Source organism: Aedes albopictus, chromosome 3 (genome assembly GCF_035046485.1).
Source record: "Aedes albopictus strain Foshan chromosome 3, AalbF5, whole genome shotgun sequence".
In the NCBI taxonomy this organism is placed as follows: domain Eukaryota; kingdom Metazoa; phylum Arthropoda; class Insecta; order Diptera; family Culicidae; genus Aedes; species Aedes albopictus.
Genome location: NC_085138.1, coordinates 221755691 through 221774606, shown reverse-complemented (window position 1 = coordinate 221774606; position 18916 = coordinate 221755691). Strand labels below are relative to the sequence as shown.

The window sequence follows — 18916 nt, the reverse complement described above, 5'->3', positions numbered from 1 at the left end:
ATGCATGGCATATCTTCTGGTCTGATGACGACGAGGTGCAACGGGAGGCTGCAGTACGGGGGTGCATTGCATTGGATGATGATTATGATTGTGAATACTCATGGTGTCATAGCAACCGACTGCTGCGAAGCCTTCCACTCTGGGAAGCATAACCCTACATTGGCTTTGGTTAACCACAGAAAAATAAAACAATGAAGGTTCAAAAGGTTTGTTTTGAAAGAATCTCGTGGATTCCAAGATGGCCGCTATTCTGAAGTGCAATGTGCGTAGAAAGACTGCGCGTTTGATGGGAGCAACGTGTTTCATTTGAACATTAGAATAGCAATTTGTTGAATAATGGAATGTTTGAACAGTTCTAACTTTGCAACTGTAGGTTTCCACTTTAAATAGGGATGAAAGCATTCCCAAGTAACCATGCTGTTAAAGCTGTACGAATTGCATAAATAACGCACATATATTGACATGCACTACTCTATATAAACCATTAAATGATATCTTTGGGGGGTTTATGGGCATTTCAGTCTAATTTGGTCAATTAAAAACAACCATATGTTTTCTTAACCCGATGTTTCGGTCCTTATTGGGCATTTTTCAAGGATTCGAAAATTGTGTTGTTTTATTGTTAAGGTGTTTATTTGAACGTCTTATCGTCATTTAGTGTTGGTTTTCAGTTTTGACTTTCCGGAAAACAAGTTTTAGTTTTTGTCTCCCCCCCTTTCAAAAGTTTTGGCCGGATTTTGCAATTTGAGGGGGCAGATAAAAAAAATATTTATCAAAATATCGGGACTTGCCAAAAATTCTTTAACAAATCCGATGCGTTTTTAATATTTCTCAGATTAAATGGCTTATTATTTTCATCCCTTCCTCTACCAGCAGCCAAAGAGTGGTGGTGGGACAAAAAGTGAAATAAACATTTGTAACGGCCTAACATCATTCGTTCTTTGTCTTCTTATAGAAATTTTCCTGTTCCTGTTCCTGTTAAACCGTCCACATGAGGGTTCAAATTAGAACCCTTACAGCAGAATGGGTAAACGTGCGGGTGTTTAGCAAAACCATGCTGAGGGTAACGGGCTTGATTCCCGATCGGTCCTAGATCATATTGTTATGGAAATATTATTTTCTTCCTTGGCCATAGAATATCGTCGAGGTGTACAAATACAAAACGGTCATTAACAGAGGAAGCTCTCAAATAATAACTGTGAAAGTGCTAAGCTGAGAAGCAGATTTTGCCTCAGTAAAGATGTTAAGAAAAGGAGAGAAAAAAAAAGAATTAAGTTCAATATGAATTATGAAGCAACTTAACGTTGGATCATTTTTAAAACCACATTGCCATACATTTTTTGTTTGTAAACTCTGGTGAAAGACTGGTTACCAGTCACCTTGTGTTATTGCAGATTCTTTGGGATTCTCTCTGGAGATGTTTTTTTGATATTACCTAGAGATTCCTTCAAGAATGCTATCATTTGTCGAATCACCCCTCGTCGCATTTAGTACAGTTGACCAGCTGTCAATAGGTGATTTCAGAAAATCTCTTTGAATCTGATTTTAGGTAACAAAATTAAGTTCTAAAAATTTGAGAAAAAAAATCGTAGCGGCTCAGATACAATACATTTCTCAAAATTTAAAAATCAAATTTTCAGTAGATGTATAGATGCAGCAGCTGAATCCACGGAAGACAGGGTAGTTACTGAAGAGTGTACGCTGACGAAGGTGCTGAAAAGTACTACTTTTCAGTACTCATAAAGGCACACTGGAGTAACAGGATCGAATTCATGGGCAAAAAGTTTATTATTAATATTAATCCACGTAAAGGTCAGAAATGATTTCTTATAACCTCTCTAAGAGCAACGTATGTCTTCACCCCCAAAAATGGCTTGAATCGTCATATTTTTTTGAGTACTGAGAACTGAAAAATAATTATATTTTCATAACATATATTGTTTGGAAACAAGGGCCACCTCATTTCAGAGTGATTCCGATGATCCTTGAGGTGCACACTGTTACCAAAGGCCCACATTCGTGATCATTTGGACCTGGAAAAAAATGATGTTAGAGGTTCATTGTCCTCGAACTAATGTGATTCATTCTCCTAGAAATATGAATAAAATTCATTTTTTTCATAAGTGAAGATAACGTGTTTCTGTCTTTTAGCAAAGCTGTAGGAAATGTCATTTACAAGAAAACTTGTTGAACAACTTTTTGTTGTGCTCAATTGTAAGAAATATGGGTCATTATTTGTGAACGACCCCTTAAACCAGTTTATTTGTTTTAACCTTTTCTAGATAGTTTTGGGAATCACATTTTCATTTTGGGGTTACTTTACAATTACTCTTCATTCAAGTAGATTTTTGTTACGTCTTCTACATATAAACACTGCCATCCTGAAGATGGATCGAACCGTGCAAAAATCATGCTGATCGGTTCATCTGTTCGTAAGTTTTTTTTGTTTTAAAGGGAACTCAAACTAATTTTTATGTATATAGATATGAAATTTGAACACCATTCTACACATAAAATTAAGTTTGCGGAGTACTGAGTGAAAATGCAATGAGTTTAGCTATCATAACTTATTATCTATGTGAAAATATATTCCTAACGGTGAATCAACATATAACTACATCTTGTACCGACTTTTCGAACCCTCTAAGCAGAATACCCTCTTCGAATGAGTGTAATCAGTTTCGTACCTTTTAATTCCGCCCTATGTTGCTTATCCTTTGACAGATACGCGTACTTCGACTACCACTTGTAATCTTCCTCAGTGTCAGTTACAAGTGGTAGTCGAAATACGCGTATCTGTCAAAGAATAAGCAACATAGGGCGGAATTAAAAGGTACGAAACTGATTACACTCATTCGAATATAACTACATGCTACGCAAAGTAACCTCTTTATTTGAACAGTTTTTTATAAACAAATTTTGAACACAACAGTTTTAGCTACATAAAATTACTAGGGTAAATCGCAAATTATTGCACACCTTAAAAACTCGCCAATAAGGGTAATAATAATGTTTCGCAAAAAAACATACCATTTAAGGACAAACGTCTTAAAATCCCGCTTTAACAGTGCATCAGAACTTCAGACGCACAAATCTCAAGAAACAAGCTTCAAACAACAGTGCATTTTATTATTCTGTCCTTGCTCACTTGTAATAAGCTTAAAATAAAAAGCTCAGGTGCGCTGGTTTTGTTTACAAAGAGATTTGTGCTTTCGAAATGAGTAGGTGCCAAAGTCGACCATTGTGGCAGCTATTTTGGAATTCTAACAAGTCTGTCCTTAAACAAAAACGAACAAAAGTAATCAACATCACGTGATAGTGGAAGCATGTAAGCTTCAGCTGCCAAAACCCCAGCTGCGTAGACTTGCGTAGAACTAAACAATTCAGGGTGGAAGTTGACCTGACATTTTCAGAAAATCCATAATATCCATACAAAACATGTGTGTTTGCATTCCTTATAACTTTGTAGAAGACACGAAGAAATGAAAAAATAAAATACCATTTAAAAGTTATACTCAAAAAATTAGTTATAAGAGGTTGTTGAAGAAATACGTCCAAAATTCCAACATTCCGAGTTTCTAAAGAAATTTAGTGTCTTATTTTTATTTTAGCAAAATTGTTTTTAAGGTGGAATTATTATCACAGTCATTATGGCAAAATTTACACGTTATCATATCAAGAAAGTTCACCGATGTCACCCAACATCCAAATTCAATAGTTTTAAAGTTATTCAATTTTGATCGTGAGATCGACTATTTAAAACACTGTGTTATGGGATTGAGTCCCGTGTTCATTGGTGGAGACTTCAACGCCTGGGCGATTGAGTGGGGTAGCCGCTTGACTAACGCGAGAGGCTAAACCAGGGATGCCAGATGATTTTTTTGATAAATCTGTATCGCACTTTTCAAAAATATGTATCCCATACAAAATTTGGATGAAAAATCTGTATCCCATACAAAAATAAAATAGCTTCACTAGCCCAAAAATCTGTATTTCATATAAAATGAAATCTGTACAAATGCTGAAAAATCTGTATAAAACTGATAAATCTGTACATATGCCATCCCTGGGCTGAACTCTACTCGAAGCTATGGCTAGACTGAACATGAATGTCGCAAACGTAGGCGACAAAAAAACCTACAGTAGAAACGGTGCAGAGCCCATCGTTGATGTGCCCTTCTGGATCCCGGGTCTATACCCTAGCTCGGACTGGAAGGTCGACGTTGGATATACGCACAGTGACCATCTGGCGGTTCGATACAGAGTGGAACACGGAGGAAGACGGCCACAGCCGAAGGTCATCGAACGTCATCGGGGATGGCTGACCTCGCGGCATTTGTGGAACGATTGTTTATGAAGGGTAACACCGACGATCTATCCAGCGATGATCTAGTCGAAACCTCAAGCCGTGCATGTGACGCCGCTATGCCAAGGCGATCCCTACCCAGAAATGAACGCAAACCCGTGTACTGGTGGTGTCCAGAAATCGCCGAACTCCGCGCATCCTGTTTAAGAGTTAGAAGGAGGATGCAAAGGGCTCGTACCGATGGGGATAGAATTGAACGAAGTCAGGCCTACAGGGCAGGTAAACTGGCACTGAATAAAGAGATTAAAGCACGTAAGCGGGCGTGCTTCGAAAATCTTTGCGAGGCAGCCAACACGACCCCATGGGGTGATGCCTACAGAGTAGTCATGGCCAAAATGAAGGGCGCGTCAGCACCCGCAGAACGCTCCCCAGAACGCTCCCCAGAGATGCTGCAGAAGATCGTGGAAACGCTGATCCCGTGCCACGATGCAAGAGCATGGACCCCCGTTCCCTATGACCAAACCGGCCATAGCGAGGTAGCCCCGGTGACGAACGACGAACTCATTGCAATAGCAAAGTCGCTTAAGTTGAACAAGGCTCCGCGTCCGGATGGTATCCCGACATTAGCCATCAAGACGGCCATCGAGGCCACTCCTGACATGTTCAGAATGGCTATGCAGATGTGTCTAGACAGAGGCGAATTTCCGGAGAGGTGAAAACAAAGATTGGTTCTACTGCCCAAACCCGGCATACAGACCTCTCTGCCTTCTGGACACCGCCGGAAAACTGTTGGAACGGATCATTCTGTCGAGGCTGATGGTGAACACCGAGAAACCCGAAGACTCTGGCCTCTCGAATAACCAATTCGGCTTCCGGAAGGGTCGATCAACGGTGGACGCTATTAGGGTTGTAACCAAAACGGCCGAAATATGGCTTCAAAAAAAGCGAACGCGAGTCCGCTATTGCGCGGTCGTTACACTGGACGTAAAGAATGCGCTCAACAGCGTTAGCTGGGCCATTATCGAGTGCGCCATACACCACCTAGGAATCCCGGTTAGCCTGTGACGGATAATGGAGCGCTACTTCTAGAATCGGGTGCTAATCTATGACACCGAGGAAGGCGGGAGGAGTTACAACACCACCGCGGGTACCTCAGGGGTTTATCCTGGGCCCAGTACTTTGGAACTCGGCGTATGATGGCGTATTGAGGCTCAATCTTCCACCAGGCCTAACGTTAGCCGACTTTGCCGACGATATTACCTCGTGGTATACGGCGTCGATAGAGGAAGTGAAACTGACCACAACGTACGCAATTTGCATAGTAGAGGACTGGATGAGGTCGAGACAGCTGGCACTCGCGCACAACAAAACGGAGGTGGTGGTGAGCAACCGCAAGTCTAAACAACAGGCAGTGGCCAGCACAGGCGGGTGCACGATCAACTCTAAGCGCTCACTGAAGCAATGGGGGGTCATGATCAACGATAAGCTTAAAATTCGGATGCCATGTGGAATATGCCTGCAAAAGGGCACGCATGGCCATAATGGCGTTTGTCAAAGATAATGTCAAATGCTCGGCAATAGCTTCGAGTAAGCGTAAGCTGCTCGCGACAGTAGCGGTCTCCATACAACGGAATGGCACCGCTGCATTGTCGAATGCGCTAGTGGTCAATCGAAACGTGGAACGACTCGAGAGTACCCACAGGCTGTTGTGCCTTTAGAGTGTTAAGCGCATACCGCACGGTATCAAAGGACCCGGCATGTGTGCTAGCGGGCGTGATGCCCATAGCCCATGAAATTGGAGATGAGTCGGCGACACTCTACGTAGTTACAAATATTATGTTGTAAGTGAAAAGCTAGATTTGTTGCTGTATTGTTCAAAAAATATAATAACTGGATTATATGCTTATCATGCCTATAATATTACTCAGACAATGTGCATAATAGTACACAGCAATCCGGTAACCACTTATCCAATAATTCAATTAACCAACATCCTCAAGGGAAAGTCGAACCAGTCTCACATCACTCACCCCTAAAAATATTCCCAAACAACTTGCTACTACATACACTACATACTACATAATCCGACCAAGTCCCAGTATGATTAGAGGCACTCAGAACTGCTGTCGTCGTCGTCATCTCGGAACGGAAATGGTCGTCAACGTACACGGAGCGACCATAATCAGCCATATTTTTTTCAATTTGCCAATTTTTGAATGGCAAAAATAAAACACTGAAGAAAGGAGAGAAGCAAAAATCACGAGAAAACCTGCCATCATCGTGTGGCAGCAGCAACCAGCAGCGTCAGTCCAGTCAGTCAGTCAGTCAACGTCGACTCCATGTCTGGGAATTATTCCACTACCATAGCTCGACGACGCTGTCGTCGTCGTAACAAAAGTAAAGAGAGCAAAACTCAATTTGTACAATCTCATTATACCTAAACTCGAGAGCTCGGTGCTTGGCATTACTCTGGTGCTGCTACGAAGAAGCAATTTGAACTTGTGAGTTTATGTATATTTGAAATCCGTTTGTACATCGGGGTGGAATACAGAAAGTACATAAGAAAATCCCCTCCAAATCGATGCAGCATCTCCTGGTGCGCATGATTCAAATGTTTCGGAGGGGAAACGTTTCGGATGGTGGCAGTGTGAGATGAAACACATGGACAGCAAGCTGTGTGTAAAACTTGTCGGTTTGGTCGGTATGGTGATCCCTGTTTGTGAGCGAGGGGTGTTCGTTACATGGCAGCTCGACGAAGGATTCGTCGTCGGACCTCGTCGCCACACTGAATCTAATTTGTGTCTAACTGAGCTGGAAATTGCTACCTAATAGAAGGCACTCGGGGTAATTTGGTAATGATGAGTAATCGGGATGCTAACATAAGGCTGAATTTCAAAAGGCTGAATGCACAAAAGGCTGAACACGAAAGGCTGAAAGTAACATAAGGCTGAATTTCAAAAGGCTGAATGCACAAAAGGCTGAAATTGCAAAAATGCAGGAAATGAGTTATAGTACTTCTTCTTTTTTTTTCTGGCGTACCGTCCCAACTGAGACAAAGCCTGCTTTCAGCTTCTATACGCATTTCAACATTTATTAATTGAGAGCCTTCTCTGTCAATGACCACTTTGCATTTGTATATCGTGTGACAGGCAGGAATATACTTTATGCCCGCGGTTGTCAAGGAATTTTCCATTACATAAAGTTCTGGCCCGAGGGAGAATCGAACCCGTCACCCTCAGCATGACTACCCGTTCGCTAATCAGATCGGCTACATATATGAGTCCTAGTCATAGAATGTGCCTAGTGAAGAGGCTAATGATGCATACCAACTAACACAAAAAATGACTGATGGTATTTCAATTGGAGATTTTTCCTTCTTTGAGCATGAGCTATTCTTTCGAGTCATGCTGTTATGGAGATTGGTTGCCATTACAGCTGCCAACAATGTGATCAGAGATTTTTCCTTCTTTTAAATATATGCTATTCTTTGGAGAAATACTGTCATAGTTATGTAGGCAATCAATAATGCATAGTTTAGCGCGTAAAAACAGTCCTAACGCTTTCCGATTTCGAACATAGTAACGGAAGCATGTTCGTCCAATGAACCATCAACCAATGAGCGGTAGTGTGCGTCAAATGTCGAACTCAAGCAAAACCAATGAAAGTGTCAGGGCTGAGTGGTCGGCCAACTAGCAAATTTTCATAAAGATCATTATATCAGTGTAAGATATGAATAATTATAGTGTTATGTCTGTTTGTCTGTGATGTTAGTGTTACCTTTAGGCTCGCCGTTTGAAAACTAGTCGTATCATTATTTCAGCCTTATGTTATTTCAGCCTTTTGACATTTTCAGCCTTTTGTGATTCAGCCTTTCGTAATTCAGCCTATTGTTATTTCAGCCTTTCGTGTTTCAGCCTTTTGTACGTAACCCGAGTAATCTACATTGTGGGGCGCAGACACATACATACAGAAGAGAGTTGCAACTTTGCAAATACATTCCAAGAAATTTACAGTTTTACATCTGCGTAAGCATAGTGGGTTTAAGGGAGGTGGAGGTTATTGTTTCACTGAATGAAGCCAACAGTGCAAATACGAGAGGATATGATGTAGCTTTGGAGACTATTTTCTGCGTATGTATTGATGCTGATGTTAGCAGTGTTTTTGCCGACGGCACATTTTCACCATTACACTCAGCGAAATAACCTTAAGATTTCCATAAGGCCCAACTTATGAAACGGCCTTTATATAATTCATAATGATTCGGCTGAATTTCATAAGGTCACTCTATGATGTAAAATCGTCTCACAGCTTGGCTTTTATTCATGTTTAGCAACATAGAATTCTCAAGCGTCGGTAGCCGTGTGGATGAAACACGGGCTCGGTGCTCCCGACGTCTATGGATCGAATCCAGTCTGCATCATTTTAGGATTTTTTTGGTCTTTTCATAAGTCTATCTTATGAAATTTGTCATAGCAAGCACGATCAATTTTCATAAGGTATTCTTATGTCATCCATAAGAATTAGTTATAGCAAATTTTCATAAGGTATTTCGATGAATTTCGCTAGTTTTTTTCGCTGAGTGTACGTAGTATATCCTAGCATAGTTAGGCGGATACAAATTTCATTTTGACTTTTTGTTTCCCCCCTTTTAAAATTTTTTGGCAGAATATTGCATTTTGAGGGGCAAATAAAAAATATCTATCAAAATATCGGGTCTTGCTAAAAATTCTTCAACAAATCTGATGAGGTTTTATTATTTTTACCGCCCCCACCCCCTCGACCAGTCAAAGAGTGGTAGGACAAAAAGTGAAATAAACATTTGAACCGTTTCTTCTAAGAAAATATAGTTCCTGGTAATGTTCTGATTGGTTGATTTTTTGGAACACTTTTTATCCTTATAACATCACACATTTTTATCCATGACAACATACTTAGATCTCTTATATTGTCGTACTTAGGGTCCTTATCTATGAAAAAAAAAACATATTTTCAAAATAAATTTAAACGCTTTAAACGAAAAACGCCATTTTCGTTTTTTCACCATTGAAAGATGAGAATAGGTTCATTTAAACAGGACTTAAAATCAGCTTACGTCATTATGAGATATTTAGTGTCAAAAAAAGCCATTTTTAGAACCATGAATAACTTTTGTAATTGAGTATATAGTACTTTGCTGTCTTGGGAAAAAATGTTGCATATTCTTCTTCTTCTTCTTCTTCTTCTTCTTCTTCTTCTTCTTCTTCTTCTTCTTCTTCTTCTTCTTTATGGCTCTACGTCCCCACTGGGACTTGGCCTGCCACTCTCTAACTTAGTGTTCTTTTGAGCACTTCCACAGTTATTAATTTGAGGGCTTTCTTTGCCAGCCATTGCATGAATTTTGTATATTGTGAGGCAAGCACAACGATACACTATGCCCAGGGAGTCGAGAAAATTTTCTCGACCGGAACGGGAATCGAACCCACCGTCTCCGGCTAACTGGAGACCCGTTAATGTTGCATATTAATGCACTCAAGCTGCTCGAAACATTTTTTTTTGTGAGAAGCCGGTGTATAAAAAGTTATTGAAAGAAAACCTTTCTTTCGGGTGTCACCCTAATCTTTTTCGTCAAAAAATAATATCTCTTAAACTATAAAAGATAGCAATATGGTTTCTTCGGTGAAGTTGTTAAGAATTGAGTGATTTTGAACTTTGTAGAACATTTTATGTCTCTATATGGAAACAATAAAAGTTGGCATTGTGATCTTGAGAACTATTTGAACCACCCTAATTTCACTTTGTTGGTAAAATCCTCAAAGAATATGAAGAAATTTGCCCGAAGACAGCATATAGCTAAGATTAATAACACTAGTTTACAGCATTTTTGAACTCGGTAAGCTGATGATCATTTTTGGTGTAGAATCATGCCCTGAGTTCGAGAACGCGAAGGAAAAAAATACAGCAGAGCGGATTTTTTTTTTCGACTTTCCATACAAAGTTGATGATTTGAAATCGATTTTTGTTCTATTTTTAGGCAAAGTCGCTCACTTCTTTTCAAATTTTGCTAAAATTTAAGGAGATCGTCCCTAAAACTCGCCAATACCTTGAATATCATCAATCTGGCGCAAAACCTGCCATTAGTTGATCGAAGTCAGCGCTAAATTGTGCTTCAAAAATTTTGGTCGTTGACAGAAGTTCACGACTTTCATTTTATTTTGTAAACTACTGTAATTGAGGAGTATTTGTTTCCACTTAAGGACAAACTTCTTGAAATCGCGCTTCAACAGTGCATCAGAACTTCAGACGCACAAATCTCAAAAAGAAAGCTTCAAACATCAGTGCATTTTATTATTCTGTTCTTGCTCACTTGCAACAAGCTTAAAATAAGAAGCTCAGGTGCGCTGGTTTTGTTTACGAAGAGATTTGTGTGCCCAAAATCGTGACTAGGTGCCGAAGTCCGCCATTGTGGCAGCCATTTTGTGATTCTAACAAGTCTGCCCGAAAATACGGTCCTCGGACCATTTGGCAATGGCATTGACGGCTGTAAAACGAATTACTAAGTCAGTGAAACACCAAAGTTAACAAATGCTTTTTTACTTTGAGGAGGGAGTTATAGATGTTGTTTTACCACTCCAGATCCATAAGGCATATAAATCAAAACCTAACACTTATAGCATGAACAAATTGGCCCGAATAGGATAACTGGCAACTTTTCCCTATAGAATGTGTTGTCGCACATCAGAGCGTCTGTACGTTTGGATCAATATCGAGAGATATTTTTTTCTTGTGGAACACAGAATCGAGAGTTGTAGCTTAACTATGATATGTATTTCAAACACTTGATTGACTTCAACTGTGGACTGCATTTCTGACTTGGACAAACGACACTTGTGGCTTCGTGGTCGTGCGGCTAGTGTCACCAAGCATTTAGTCGCATCGTGCTAGGAGCGCGGGTTCGATTGCATGCTAGTCCGTTGTCTAGTGTCGTGCTTCCTTCAAAGAACGAATAGCTCACTGGAAGTACTAAACGTGTCCGTGTCTTTAAAAAAAAATCGACTATGACGATTTATTCTAACTGTGAACAAAGACTGTGCGCGCGTCTGAGTGTGCATTACGAATTTCGGCTGCCATTTCAATTTGAGCATTATATCAAAAAAAGTTTCTTCTAGCTCTTCTAGTAAGCATTATAGAAGCATAGTAAGCATAACAGGAAAAAAAAATTCACAAAAAAATATTCAATTTCCAAACACAATGAAAGATATTTCTCGATTGGTTAAAGTCATTTTCACTCGAATATTTGATCAAGAATCATCATTACGGGCCTTCTCAATGCATTTTTTTTTTGTTTCAAATTTCTCAACAACACAGGTAGCAACAAATTTTAAGCAAACGTATATCTTCCTCACTGCTCTCTGTATTCGTTTTGCTATGCCATCTGAAGGATCGAATGAGCTGAAAAATTAAACTAGTTTAAATTAAATGTGTTCCGAATAGCGTTGGGCAATTTTGAATCGATGTTCGCAACATCGATGTTTTTGTTTCAATTAATCGATTTTTTAAATCGATGTTGAAGCCCCACGAAATCGACCGAATCGATTTTTTACATTCGATTTTTCTTTAGATTCAAAAATATTAACTTGTTTTTTTTTCAGAATGCATTGTAGAATTCACAACCATTGAAAAAATGTACATAAAATTGAAGTAAGAATAATGTACATAAAATCGAGGGTCTATATAATCTAGGGTTCACTAGATCGAGACATACCTGTATATCTCAGGTTTCTTGGGCAATCCCTACCAGGAGTCTAAGTAAATCTTTCTCAGGATTCTGGAGGAATCCTTCTTATGGTCTAGAGAATCCCTTTCAGGGTTCTAGCGCATCCTTCTCAGGATTCTGGGTCATCTAGATTCTAAGCATTCTGGGAGAATCCCGAGGAGAAGTTTCTCTTAGGATTTTAAGGCAATCCGTCACAGGATTCAGGGAGAATCCATCTAGGGAATCTGAGAAAATCCCTCTGGGCTCTGGAAGAATTCCTCTAAAAATTCTGAGAGAATTCATCTCAGAAAACTGGAGTTATATCTTCCCAGGATTCTAGAGAAATCTTTAATAGAACTCAGGGAGAATTCCTATTGGAAGAGTCTTTCTCTCTTTTCTGGGATATGGTCTCTCAGGATGCTGGGGTGATAATTTTCGGCATTTTTGAAGGAATCTCTAACAGAATTTTGGAGGAATCCTCAAAGTTATGGAAAATTCCTTTTAAAAATTTTGGAGGAATTTTTCTCAGCAGTATTATATGGGAATACCTACCAGAAATCTAGGGAATCTTTGGGTTCTAATGGAGTTCATTTGAGGATTTTGGGGTATTTCTAAGGATTCTAAGAAATTTCTGGATGATCGCGGTTGATTCTGGGGGAATCTCTCTTAGGAATCTGGGGGGATCGCACACAGGATACCGGTGGTATCCTTCTGCGGGTACTCTTCCCAAGATTCTCTGAAAACACTAGTTTACAGCATTTTTGAACTCAGTAAGCTGCTGATCATTTTTAGTGTAGAATCATGCCCTGAGTTCGAAAACGCGAAAGAAAAAAATTACAGTAGAGCGGATTTCTTTTTTTGACTTTCCATACAAGGTTGATGATTTGAAATAGATTTTTGTTCTATTTTTAAGCAAAGTCGCTCACTTCAAACATCTCATTCTCCGTAATCACTGCTCCGATTGAGCTGAAATTTTTACTGTAAGTTGCCTACATATGATATGTCAAATAAAGGTCGAGAAAGAATTTTTAAATTGTTTTTTTTTTTTCTTATAGAAAAAATACATTTCTTCAAGATTTTTTTAAGACTTTTGCTAAAATTTAAGGAGATCGTCCCCTGACGCAAAACCTGTATTCAGATGATCGAATGGTATTGTATTCAGCTTTTAATTTATGGAAAAATATTTGAAATTGGTTGAACAAAACGCAGTATATTTGAATTTAAGAAAATTGCATATTTTGAAAAGTTGTAAAACTCGATATTGAGCTAAAACTCAAAAACTGTTCTACTTAAAAACTTTTGAAGGTCGGTTTCAAAATCAGCGCTAAATTGTGCTTCAAAAATTTTGGTCGTTGACAGAAGTTCACGACTTTCGTTTTATTTTGTAAACTTGTGAAATTAGGCTTTCTGGGGTAATCCCCGTCGGGATTTTGGGGAAATTTTCCTCAAGATTCTGGGGAATTTGTCTCATGATTCTGGAGAAATCCTTGGGATTTAGGAGCTATATTTTTCAAGATTCTAGAACACTTTCTTCCAGAATTATTAATTATTGATGAATCAGAGGATGAGAAATTTGTATTTCGGAGAATCCCTAGCATAGATTGTGTGATTCCTCTTAGAATTCGGAAGAAATTCTAGTGTGCATTCTACGAGGTTCCCAGTAGAATTATTTTTTCTGTATTCTTGAGCAGTTGCTCCCAGAAATCCCTTTGAGGATTCTGGTATAGTCCCTCTTAGTGATCATGGAAAATCCCTGAAAAGATTATGGGCAGATTCTCTTGAGATTCTGAGGAATTCTGGGAGAATACTTAAAAAGACTTTGGAGGAATTCTTCTCAGGATTCTAAGGGAAACCTATCTCCTAGAATTCTGTGAGAGTATATCTCAGGTTTCTTTGGCAATCTCGCCCTGTATTTTGAGGGATCCTTTCTTAGCATTCTGGAATAATCCTCCTTCGGGTTCTAAGCTACCCTTTTCAGAATTCTGGGTCATATCTTCTAAGAGTCTTGGGGAATTCATCTTAAATATCCGAAAATCTTTTGTGAGAATCTCTCTCAGTATTCTAGATGAATATATCTCAAGAATATGGAAGAATCGCTATTGGAATTATTCACAGAATTCTGGGAGAATTCGTCTTAGGATTATGGGATAATCCATCTTAGGATTCTGGAAAATTTTGAGATTATCCCAAGAAAAAGCTTCTCTTAGGATTCTGAGACAAACTATCATTGAATTGTGGGAGAATTCCTCTCGGGATTATAAGTCAATCCGTCTCATAGATATGGAGTATTTTTTCTCAGGATTCTAGGAAAGTCCTTAATTCAGAGAGAATTCCTACGAAGATACCGAAAAAGTCTTGCTTTCTTTTCTAGCTAATATCGCTCAGGATTCTGGTGTAATCATTTTCAGCATTCTGAAGAAATTCAGGAGGAACTCTTTTCAGAATTCCGGAGGAGTCTTTTTGAAGATTCTGGGGGATTTTCTCTCAGCAGTCTGCGGGAATTTATCTCAGTACTATATGGGAATACATCTCAGAGTTCTGGGGAATCTCAGGATCTCTGAATTTTTCTTTCGATTCAAAAATGGTAATTTCCATTTTTTTTTTGCAGAATGCACTGCCTTAACGTTATATTCATTTTCGAATCAGCGTCGCGAAATGTTCGTTGTGCAATCACAAATTTTTATATTGAATTTATTTCGACAAATAAAACATAGTTCAACATGCAACAAACGAATCATTTTATAGTTTTGTAATATTTTATAATATCGTATCGGTGTGAAAACATCGATGCAAAGCATTCGATTAAATCGGTGAATCGATTATGCTGACCCGATTCGCATCGATTCACAAAAACCGATGTCTCAGCCAGATTTGCCCAATGCTAGTTCAGAAAATTTAAGAAACTTTGTGGTAGTTTTTATGTTCCGTAGTAAACCTTAAAAAATAAGAAACTTGATGTCAGAAAAAATGTTGTACATATGCCTTTATTGATTTATCCCAGGTTTTAATGAAAGCATTTCTTAGATAACATGTTGAGAAATCGAATATGATGAAAAGTTAGATAAATTTTGGTATTTAGTGATAAATTATGCTAAAATCATTAGAAAACACTAAAAATGCAAATATATAGAATAAAGTTAATTGCTAGAAAACTCGGCAGTTCTTCAAAATATCATGATAATTGAAAGGAAATCCAAAAATGTGCATCACAATATGCTGCATTCTTAAAGAGGTAAGTACAAATCATTAGAACAAAGTGTATTTATATTTTCTGAAACAGTCTCTATTAAAAACGATCAGGCCTGTGAAGTGTTATGTTAGGCTGTCATTGGTCACATAAGAATTCAATGGGATGTTAAATTTCACCTCAATAATAGGAACCGTGTACCTATAGTTGGTGCAAGTAATTTTTTAGCAGAAACCGAAATAAACAATGGTTTTTACATTTTTCCAATTTTTAGTGAAATACTACCGATCAACGTTTTCAGACATTTTTTTTGTGATATGTTAATTTTTTTCAATTATTTTACTACAAGGAGCTACCAATAGCACCACTATTGGTACATTTACCCTAGTTGTTTTTTCTCATCACGTGCAAGTCCTTGAGTGTCCTTTTGTAAATGTATTTGTAAAACTTTGAGGAAGTCTTTGAACGAGACGAAGCAATAGATTTCTTTTAGAATTCTGTGCGTTTACGATATGCGCTCTGAAATCTTTCTGTTCATTGTGGATAGACAAAATCGTCTCATTTGAATAACGATATGCCGCATAATAGATACCTTGGCTCCGTTAGGCTGAGTCCGAAAAGCCACTCATGTGAAAATGGCCAATGTAGTCATTTATCTATTGAATGTGATATAGATATAGTAGAATCTTATCGTTGCTCTCATCACCGTTTATTTTATCTTCTTGGATTTCAATTGATGTTTGACCGAAAAACACCAATTGAAATCCAAAAAGATATAGAAGAAGAAAAAGATAACTGAGACTTTGGCAAAAATAATTTGAACATGGCTCTAAAGCTACTGGGTTTCCCAAATTTTCAAGATTTTGGTCTGTAATCCACTCAATTATCTCAATCGAAATAAGGGCCGATTAGGTATTCGGTATTCGGAAAAAATAGAACAACTGACTAGTTATGTTATGTTAACGAAAACAATCACCTTAAAAGATTGTTACATATATTTCATTTTTCATATGATCTATTTATGTACCATTGCATTGGGTGTTTGCTTACCGGGTAAACAGGGACTGCCGGCTGCGCCGAACGTAGACTTTAGATGTGGAAAACCTGTAAAAAAAATATAACAGTATGTTAATTGAAATATTCATGATGATTCTTCAGACTGACTGGACCTATCATCCATATCATATCCAAAGTTAGCTTATTAAATAAATTTCCGTACAACTGTGGACCCCAAAACGCACACCTGAAATAATTATCCCCCGATCTTGCCGATAACATTATGCTGGAAACGCTTGAAAGTAGCATAAAATTACTCAACACAACAAAGCCGCCCAATCATCGTTCCGTTCTAGCCGGCACACAACTTGCTCATTGTTCCGCCCATCATCAAAGCGATGTTGGACGGATAGGTGAAACCACTCACTCCGCACTACTGGAGCCTTGGACCGAACAACAACGAGCAACACCGTCAGAAAAAAAAAGAAAAGCTGCCAGTAAGTGTGTCTCTGCTGTGTTAACAAGCTTACTTGAAATTATACACCACACCGCGTAATGATAGATATGATTTATGACTGACACTCAATCTCGATTTCACGATTCCAAAGGTGAAAACCCCACAACCAACGCCGCGCTTTACTTGCAAAGCTGTGTAAGCACATAAGCGGACTGATCTATACAAAAAAAGGCAGCCGAGCTGATCTTTTGAATATTACAGAATAGTCGGAAAATCAGTTTAATATCTGTTCAATTTACTTGACCTTTTATGTATTTATGAAAGAATTAACAGTTTTAAGACATTTTACCGTTTTGAATCTAAAATGTAGCTTTTTTTGTATCTACATCATACTCAACTTCCTTCAATCTGAGTGTTGGATTATTTCCGTCTTCTACAGCACTTACAAAGATATTTTCCCCGTTGTCTAGCTCTTTCGAAGATGTGTTCATTGAAGTGCTGCTTTCACTTTTCAATCTTCTTACGTTCGTCAGTCAAGTAGCTCTTGTGAAGAATGTGCTGAGCTTCTGGTATTAACGCAAGAATACGGGTCTGCCGATTTCGAAAAAAGAGAAAAGAGATAAGATTATGTGAACTTTGGCGCGAGTCGAATATATCAGTCGGCCTCAACACCGCCCATTTCCATCCCTTCTTGGGGAAGTAAAGAAACTTCTTGCCACAAACTTCAACCCCAAACGCCAACTCAATCGGCCTGCTACACCATTCGAATGCAACTATTCGGCTCACTGGTCGTGTGTTGCTTATACCCTCGACTAGCGCAGCTTGCCAGTCGTATCCGATACACTCGCCAGTAGCAAAAAAAACCGCTTCCCGGCAACTCCACCGGTCGTGTCATGGTCGTCCTTCTTCCGCGTTCTGGCCGTATTCTACGCGCTTTCAAGCAATACCCAGTAGCTAAACAACTCATCTCCCCAGGCGTTCTACGGCCGCTCCTGCCGTTTGCCTGCCATGTTTCGACTGCTTCCGGTCGTATTTCACGGTCTGGTTACCAACCGCATTCCAGGCAACCTCCAACAATGCATAATTCGCTCACCTGCTGCGTCACCAGCTCGCTACGACCGCTTTTCTGCTGCGCTTCGGTCGGTCACTGGGCGTGTCGTAGACACTGTCCACCAGCAATCAGACCGCTACAAGATCGCTTTTACAGCGCGTCCATGTATCAGCACCTGGTTCCGTCAAAAACACCCCCATTACAAAACGCTTTGGGACCCAAGAGACCAAAACAAGGCGTTTACTAGACACCTCAGAAGCGGCCATAACTGTAACCAGCTGCTAGGGGCCTGAGTCTGGTGGGTTGGTTGGAGCAGCTGCTTGCTTGCGCGCTTGAGAAGTTCGATCGGGCTTTCATCAAGTATTTATGTTGTCTGCTCATGTTTAGCGAAGTGCTGCTTCCACCTTTCGATTGCCTTGCATTGGTTTGTCAAGTGGTTCTTGTCCTTGTCCCTGCATATTTCGGCTCGCTGTACGTTTCGATCACTTAAGTTTCCGATAGAACTTCCGTATTTCTTAAGGTGTTTTTTCTTCCTGAAAAGGTGGGTCCGCTTTTGTTAGTATCGTCTCATGTTCTGCCTTGTCTCTTGCTGCAGCATGACCGCCCGCGCTGCGTTCTCTTGCTTCAGAGTTTCTACGCACTCCTCGTTGAACCAATCGTTTCTACGTCTCCGTTGCTTTTGTCGGCTGGGTCGTTGATGGCTACTTAACTGTACTACTCGTTTCATATTATTTTCAGTTTCTCAGTCAAATATAACAAGGAAAATATTTTAAACTATTTTGGACACAACTTTGGTTTTATGTCGATTTTCCAAATATCCTCAAAAATCTTGGACTTCACCATGAGAAAGATCATATCAGGTTATGGGTTACTTACTCACGATCTTGTCATGATTGAAACTTTTCATGAACTGGCGGCGAGCAGCAGCGGCAGTCAGTATGGGTGAAGAAAAAATAGTGTGCACAAGTAATCATTTTAAATCGATATTGATAGAATAATTGATTAATTATATGCTAATGCTACCACCGTTGCCGCCACATTCTCACATTGCCCGACGACGATGGACGATGGCTCACGATGATGGACTTTCGATGGGTGGTAGTCCTATAACGAATCTGGAAACATCTTCATTGGTGTTGCTTCTGGTGCCTTTAGCGGTCATAATTTCCGAAAGAATACGCCTACAT

General features: G+C 39.3%; 1 protein-coding gene across 4 annotated transcripts in view; it reads right to left on the bottom strand.

Moving 5' to 3' along the window:
* Positions 1–18916, bottom strand: part of LOC109428744 (diencephalon/mesencephalon homeobox protein 1-A) — a 277071-nt gene that overhangs the window by 195542 nt on the left and 62613 nt on the right. For all 4 annotated transcript variants that reach the window (XM_029878173.2, XM_029878175.2, XM_029878174.2 and 1 more), the window contains exon 2: positions 16276–16329. In XM_029878173.2, coding sequence (XP_029734033.2) covers positions 16276–16329 — 54 coding nt within the window. The remainder of the gene's footprint in view (positions 1–16275; positions 16330–18916) is intronic.